This window comes from Oryctolagus cuniculus, chromosome 1 (genome assembly GCF_964237555.1).
Source record: "Oryctolagus cuniculus chromosome 1, mOryCun1.1, whole genome shotgun sequence".
NCBI classification, from domain to species: Eukaryota; Metazoa; Chordata; class Mammalia; order Lagomorpha; family Leporidae; genus Oryctolagus; species Oryctolagus cuniculus.
The window spans coordinates 23,574,741-23,582,734 of NC_091432.1; the positions used below are offsets into that span (position 1 = coordinate 23,574,741).

The following is a 7,994-nucleotide window of genomic DNA, read 5'->3' on the forward strand; positions in this document are numbered from 1 at the left end:
AGAAAACTAAACTTTTTTAGGTTTATAGGTACTGTCCAAAGACATACTTTTAAGATTTATTTCATGTATTGGAAAGGCAGAATGATACAGAGCAGACAGACAGAGGGAAAAGACTTTTGATCTGCTGGCTCACTCCCAGATGGCTGTGATGACAGGGGTTGGGCCATGTTGAAGCAGGAATCAGGAGCTCCATCTGGGTCTCCCCCATGGGTTGCTGGACCCCAAGTACCTCTGCCATTTTCTACTGTTTTCCCAGGCACACTACCAGGAAGCTGGATCAGAAGCAGAGCAGCTAGGACACAAAACAGCATTCACATTCGATGCCAGCATCACAGGCAGCAGTTTAACCCACTATGCTAAAATGCCCCCCCATTTTATTGTTTAAAATACACGAATGCTAATATTTTGGAAATAAACCTCTTTTCATTCCCATTTTTTGAGTTTTGTTCTTTGGCCACTTAGTCGAAAACTGATTCTCCAAATTATTATGTTAATAATGAGCGTAAATAGTAAATGCAGATTATGAGGAACCCATGTTAAATGTAGTAAGTACTTAATATTTTATCAGGCATTATAGATTTTAGAAAGACAAAAGAAACTATTTGTCCTGCATTCTTAGCAAAAGCATCCATATTGCTGTACCTTTTCATTTGCTTTTAAAGATCAGTGGACTTCAAAAGGATCATGGCAGAACAGAATAAAAGAAAAAATTTAAAAATAAAACCATTTATTTCTCATCATAAGCTTTATCAATGCCAATACTTTTTTATAGGCAATGATAACAGATGTCATCAAAATAGAAGAAAGTCAGTGCTACAATTAATAGAAATAATCCCCGATGAACTCGTGGTCTTGGGAATTTAATCATGTCAGTAAAGTTTTCTTTATATTGTTAACTGAAGAAAAATGGGTGCTCTTGGAAGACAATTTAAGATTATAACACAAGCAAGGAAAGAGGAGTCACTTCAGGATGGTAAGATCACAGCCCATGGATGTCCCATCAAATCTCTGTACAATTGGCCTTGTTCAATGAGAGGAATGAACAGATTCATCACGGAGGAGAAGGACTCTCTGGTGCAGCTTTCCTGGACATTTTTCTGTTAAAGCTTTGGTTAACGTTCTGAAAACACTTTCCAAGTAGCAATTGTTATCTCTCTTTGGTCCTCCAGAAAGTCGAAAGGAAAAATGAGTTGAACATACTAAAAAAAAAAAAAAAAAAAAAAAAAAAAAGCTTGATTAGTCCATTTTTGCTATGATTAGACCACTTCTAACTTTTAGTACCACTGCTTTGATTATTCTCAGCCTTCAGGCCATACAAACAGAGCCATGTTTCATCATATGTAAAAAATCTCCCAAGAAATTCTTCAAGACCTTCATCCTACTTTTTTAACAATCCCACCAAAAGTTCTAATCTTATCTGCAACTCATCTGCGTGTACAAATTTGGCACCAATTGAGATGAAATTTGCTATACTTTCAATGTTCAGTAAGAAATGTATAGGCTGAGTGAACTGAAATGACTACTGCACCAGTATTGTTTCAGCAGTTAATCGTAAGCTCTTTTCAATAAAAGCATGAGTAATATTTTTCTTGAAATTTGATGTTGATGTTTCAGCTGTTACAAGCTTCATTTTCAACACCGTCTTGTTTTTCTTAAAATCAGTTATCAATATCTAAACTTTTGATTTCTTTGTGGTATTGTCCTCACAAGCGTTGTTTGTTTGTTTGTTTGTTTGTTTTTTGACAGGCAGAGTAGATAGTAGAGAGAGAGACAGAGAGAAAGGTCTTCCTTTGCTGTTGGTTCACCCTCCAATGGCCGCCACGGCTGGCACGCTGTGGCCAGCGCACCACGCTGATCCGATGGCAGGAGCCAGGTGCTTCTCCTGGTCTCCCATGGGGTGCAGGGCCCAAGCACTTGGGCCATCCTCCACTGCACTCCCTGGCCACAGCAGAGAGCTGGCCTGGAAGAGAGGCAACCGGGAAAGAATCCGGCGCCCCGACGGGGACTAGAACCTGGTGTGCCGGTGCCGCTAGGTGGAGGATTAGCCTATTGAGCCGCAGCGCCGGCCCTCACAAGCGTTTTGTAAAGATTCAATAATTTCACCATTATGCCACCCAAGTTTTACCGTAAATTGATTCTTTATAGTTTATCTAGTTCTGATAGAAATTCTGTTCAAAATTTCTGTTTCAAAAGTTTGCTGGAAAACAATTAAAATTCATGCATAGTTATTTTGTATTATGCATTTCCCGTGAACATTTTCAAGACTTCTAATATTATGTATGTGTATTTCTTTTTTTTTTAATATTTAGTTATTTGTTTTAAAGGCAGAGTTACAGAGAGGCAGAGGTGGAGAGAGAGAGAGAGAGCGAGCAAGAGAGAGAGAGGCTTTCCAACTGCTGGTTCACTCTCAGGATGACAGCAACGGCTGGAGCTGCACCAATCCAAAGCTAGGAGCCAGGAGCTTCTTCCAGGTCTCCCACATTGGTACAGGGCCCAAGGACTTGGGCCATCTTCCACTGCTTTCCCAGGACATAGCAGAGAGCTAGATCAGAAGTAGAGCAGACAGGAGGCGGCTTTACCTGCTATGCCACAGTGCCAGCCCCATGTGTCCTTCTGATTGGGTAGAACTAATTCATAGCTGATATACTTGATGTTAGAGAGTCTGGGAATGCATTTCTTTAATCTTTCTAGTTTGTGATACAAGGAGATACACTAGAAGAAAGGTGGAATAAATATCATGAGTTTCAATGTCTACCACATTATTGTTCTTGTCAGTTATGAAACGTACAGAATTCTAGGTTGATATGTGCATTTCTCAGCTCTTTGAAGATATTCTATGACTTTTTCTTTCTCCTAAAATTTCTATACCAAGTCAATCTTATGCCTTATATATAATTCCTATAAATCATGTACTTTTTTTCCTGATGCTTTTAAGATATTTCACGATGTGATTCAATTTCACTTTGATGTGTCTAGAAATTGATTTCTTTTCTGTTCTATTTGAGAGTTGTTACATCTCCTCATATGATAATTAGTATTTTCATCAATTCTGCATGGTTCTGAGGAAATATGTTCATCTATTCTCATCCTCTAGACCTACAATTAGATGTATGTTAGATCTTCATTTTCTCCTCTCCAGACTCCCCAACCACTGTTTCACATTTCTATTCTTTGTATGCAATACCTTAATAGACTTCCTAAAGTTGACTAGTATTATCAGTCATGTGTAATATACTTTTAATATAGCCATTTAATTGTTAATTTTTGTGTCTTTCATTTATAAAACTTTATTTAGCAGAAAAAGCATAGTTGGTAAATTTAATGAATACTAATTTTTATTCATACTTTTGTTCTCCATTAGATGTCATCAACTTCTATAAATATAATTTTAATTTTATGTACTGAAAAATTGTATTATCTGAAATATTTGCATACATGATTCTGATTACCTCTTTGTAAATTCCACCAATGCTTATTTAAAAATACTTGCTATTGAAAGTTATTTGCAAAGATTCTTTAAGTTCTAGGGGCAGGATATATCCCTTTAGAGAAGACTCAAGTTTTCACCTGTCTGGAAATACTACCAAATTGTGACCATTCAACATTTTTGCTTGCCTTTCTTTAATTTATGAAAGGGCAAGTATCAGGCACTTTTACATTTATTAAATCTCAAGGAACATGTCATTTTTTACTTTCTTCTCTACACATAGTTTAAACAAAGTCAATCAGATTTCCTTTTCATCCATCTTTGGAGGGATGTTTCTTCCACAGTTACATTTTACGTAAGATTGTGGACTTTAATGAATCCCAGATTTTTGCATGTCATCTAACTCTCCATTTTTTATGAGTCCTTATCTCTAGTGAGTATCTAATCTCTTGACAATTGTATGTAAACTCTTAAACCAGAATTGCTGGATACCTCAAAATGACATATGACATCAGAGAAACTTAACTTTAGAACTTACTTACACACATGGATGGCCTACGCTTTCTAGACTTTATGATTTTTTATTATTTTAAAATAATTTTATTAGTTACATGCCATTCTTTCAGATATTTTATAACTAGACACTTTTAGTAAAGCTAAAATAAAATGCAGGTACATTATTTACATTCATGAGTAGCAACCACATTTTAAGGACTACTTCTAAATCACATTCTCTGGTAGTTTTTTCCTTTGGATCCCTTAATTGGTCAGTTTTAAAGATGTCTGCGCTTCCTCGGCGCTGCCTCCGGAGGTGGCTGCCTTCTCCTCGGCACCATGGCCGCCCTCAGACCCCTGGTGAAGCCCAAGATCGTCAAAAAGAGGACCAAGAAGTTCATCCGCCACCAGTCGGACCGCTATGTCAAGATTAAGCGTAACTGGCGGAAACCCAGAGGCATTGACAACAGGGTGCGGAGAAGATTCAAGGGCCAGATCTTGATGCCCAACATTGGCTACGGGAGCAACAAGAAGACCAAGCACATGCTGCCCAGCGGCTTCCGGAAGTTCCTGGTCCACAACGTCAAGGAGCTGGAGGTGCTGCTGATGTGCAACAAATCCTACTGTGCAGAGATTGCTCACAACGTCTCCTCCAAGAACCGCAAAGCCATTGTGGAGAGAGCGGCCCAGCTGGCCATCAGGGTCACCAACCCCAACGCCAGGCTGCGCAGTGAAGAAAATGAGTAGGCGGCTCGGGTGCGCATTTTATTTGTGTTTAAATAAAACCTTGAAAACCGGTCTCTTCCGTAAAAAAAAAAAAAAAAAAAAAGATGTTTGCATGCATTTAATTTATTTATTTTATTTTATTTTTTTTGACAGGCAGAGTGGACAGTGAGAGAGAGAGAGACAGAGATAAAGGTCTTCCTTTGCCGTTGGTTCACCCTCCAATGGCCGCCGCGGCCAGCGTGCTGCGGCCGGCCTACCGCGCTGATCCGAAGGCAGGAGCCAGGTACTTATCCTGGTCTCCCATGGGGTGCAGCACTGCACTCCCTGGCCACAGCAGAGAGCTGGCCTGGAAGAGGGGCAACCGGGACAGAATCCGGTGCCCCGACAGGGACTAGAACCCGGTGTGCCGGTGCCACAAGGCGGAGGATTAGCCTAGTGAGCCACGGCACCGGCCTGTATGCATTTAATTTAAAAAAAAAAAAAAAAAAAAAAAAAACTGGTGCAAAGTCCTTCCTGCAAAGAGTTCTCTATTTTTTTAGAGATTTATTTCTTCATCTGAGAGGAAGAGTTACAGAGAAAAAAAGAGACAGAGAGAGATATCTTCAACCCAATCATTCACTCCCCAAATGGCCACAATAGCCAGAGTTGGCTGATTCAAAGCCAGGAGCCAGGAACTTCTTCTGGGGCTCCTACATGGGTGCAGCAGCCCAAGCACTTGGGCCATCTTTCACCACTTTCCCAGGACATTAGCAGGGAGCTGGATTGGAAGTGGAGCAGCTGGGACCCATATGGGATGCCGATGCAGCAGGTGGAGGCTTAATCTACACCAAGGTACCAACCCCGTGTAAGTATTTAAGTTAAGTGTAAAAGGTAAGATAACTAACAAGAATCATCTTTCTAAATTTTCACAGGGAAAAACAACTTACACTTCCTTGGTGAAATAGTTATTGAAGTGAATATTGTGTATACTTATAGATGTCAACTAACATGAGGATAAATTCAATTTATACTTCAAAACAATCGAATAATTTTCTTCATGAATTTAGAACTGGGTTTGTTCAAAGTGATGCCATCAAGAATTTTTTGAATCTTAGCCATGTTTTTATAACTCTACTTTTAATTACGTGTACAAAGCAAAAAGAAAAAATGAAAATAAAAAAGTAACTGAAAGCTATCTTGTAAAATGAACAATAGGGTTTAATTATTTTGAAAGAATATCCAAAGATTCTGTTTGAGGATGTGTCATATATTCCCTTTTGTTAGATTTTGTTAGATTTAATAGTTACTTATTTTATTATATCTTCTATATACTCTTAATTATGCTAGCATTTGTCTCAACATTGATATAAAATTTGGTAAAATAATAATAATTACAATTGGTGAAATCATCATATTCATATTATTATTATTTCCCATATAACAAATAAAGAAACCCATTTAGATAGAGTTCATAAGTTCAAAAGACATCGGAAAGAAGACAGAAGTCCAAGCTTTTAATCCTAACTCTCAATAATGTGTTGTATTCTTGAATTAAATGACCTCAAGAAAAAAGATGACTCACTATGAGCTATTTGACTACTATTTTTCTTTTCAAAACGCGATCTCATAAGACAAGGTTCACCAGTTATCTTTGATAAGAAATTTAAGAGTTTGGTAAGGAAAAGTTGGAAGATGTCAAATAAAATAAACTAGGACAAACAGACAGTGTCTTCTTAGTAAGTATATCATGAGCCATAAAGAATACAAGTACGCAGATAAAAATAGGGAGAGCAGACATTGACAACTGCATTGCTGACCTCATTGCTTTTTTCTAGCAAATAGATGCAGAGTCACAGTATTTACTTTGTTTCGCAGCATGTATGTCTATTTCTAAAGCTAAAATACAGGTTTTCAACCCATCCTTGTAATTAACAAGGTCTTCATCATGGAATTGAGCCCAGATGACATTAATACTTCATCCATGTTTAGGAAAAGATTCTAGACAGTTTGTTCCACTAGTCTGAATGTCAGTATATAGATACTATTCCAATTTAGAACGGGATTCAAGAGCAACTTGATTAGTGATAAAAAAAAAAAAAATTGTTGCTCAACAGTTTAGAAAAACCAACATGATTCTCAACTGTAAAAGGCATATTTGAGAACGAATGATAGATCAGCCTGCTCATTATGCCCACTGGATAATATTTCAATTGCCCCTGTGTCCGGGAATACATTGAATGTCTTTTTTTGGGATGAGATATTGTAGAAAAGAAGATACGTTATAATTCATGGCAGACAGCTGACAGGACAGAGAGAAATCCAGTTTAAAGCTGGTAGCAGAATAGGAATGTGAAGAAACAATAGAGTACTGGGGAAATAGAAAGTTAGTCTACTGTGAAGGTTGTCATGCTTAACTGCATGTCTATTCCAGAGGATCTGTGATTTGATGATCATTGATGATGTTCTTTTTCCTCTTGCAAATGCATCATCAAAACAAAGCTGCAGTGAGAATAAGAAATGTCATTAAAGCATTTGACAGACTATTCATTTCTTTGCCATTACACACACACACACACACACACACACACACACATGAAGATAGTCAAATGCTCTAATCCATTTTTACTCCAGGCAATTAGGTATTATTTTTGTACATGACTTAAAAACCACACAGGTCAAATCTCAGTGTGCTGCACACAAACTTGAAGATACTTGGATAGCCAGAAATAGATCAAGGATAGAATACTACCATTCCAAGAATTCCAAGATGTTCCCTTCATGTAACTATTGTCCCCCAGAGATAGCCATATCTTAATATCTAAAGCTATGAAACTGCCTGCTGATCAACTTCATATAAATGAAGTGATACAGTAATATTTTGTCTTAGTTTGATTTTTTCACTCAATACTATTTTTACATTCAATTCACTCGTATCTTCTGGTGTGCAATAATTCTTGTAGGGTTTCTGTTAATTAGATATTTGTTAGTGGATGAACTTTCACTCATTTATTCACTTATTTATTAATACTCTAGTTATTGCAAGTCCAGTGTGCAGGTCATATGTAAGAGGACAAAAACATAGAAGAAAGACATCATTAACATTCCTTCAGAGAGGTTTCAGACTACAAGGAGAACAAATAAACAAATAAAAATCAAACTTAAAAATGCAGCAAGTAATTTGTTTTTTAAAAGTTGTATTTAATTTACTCGAAAGGTAGTTACAGACAAAGAGAGGGACAGAAAAAGAAAGAGAGAAAAACAATTTTCCATCTACTGGTTCTGGTTCATTCTTCAAATGACTGAAAAGACCAAAGCTGAAGCAGTCCAAAGCTAGGAGCCTGGAACTGCAACTGGTCTCCCATGTTGA

At 37.5% G+C, this 7,994-nt stretch overlaps 1 protein-coding gene across 1 annotated transcript; it reads left to right on the top strand.

Annotated features, from left to right (window-relative positions):
- The first annotated feature begins 4,207 nt into the window (after positions 1–4,207).
- Positions 4,208–4,754, top strand: LOC100345217 (large ribosomal subunit protein eL32). The gene has a single exon (XM_002709060.5). It carries the CDS (start codon positions 4,262–4,264, stop codon positions 4,667–4,669), a length of 408 nt encoding a protein of 135 aa, XP_002709106.1. The 5' UTR covers positions 4,208–4,261; the 3' UTR covers positions 4,670–4,754.
- The last annotated feature ends 3,240 nt before the right edge of the window (positions 4,755–7,994 follow it).

Bases quoted from the DNA above. Each gene is read 5' to 3' on its own strand.
- LOC100345217 (XM_002709060.5), top strand. From the start codon at position 4,262: ATGGCCGCCCTCAGACCCCTGGTGAAGCCCAAGATCGTCAAAAAGAGG.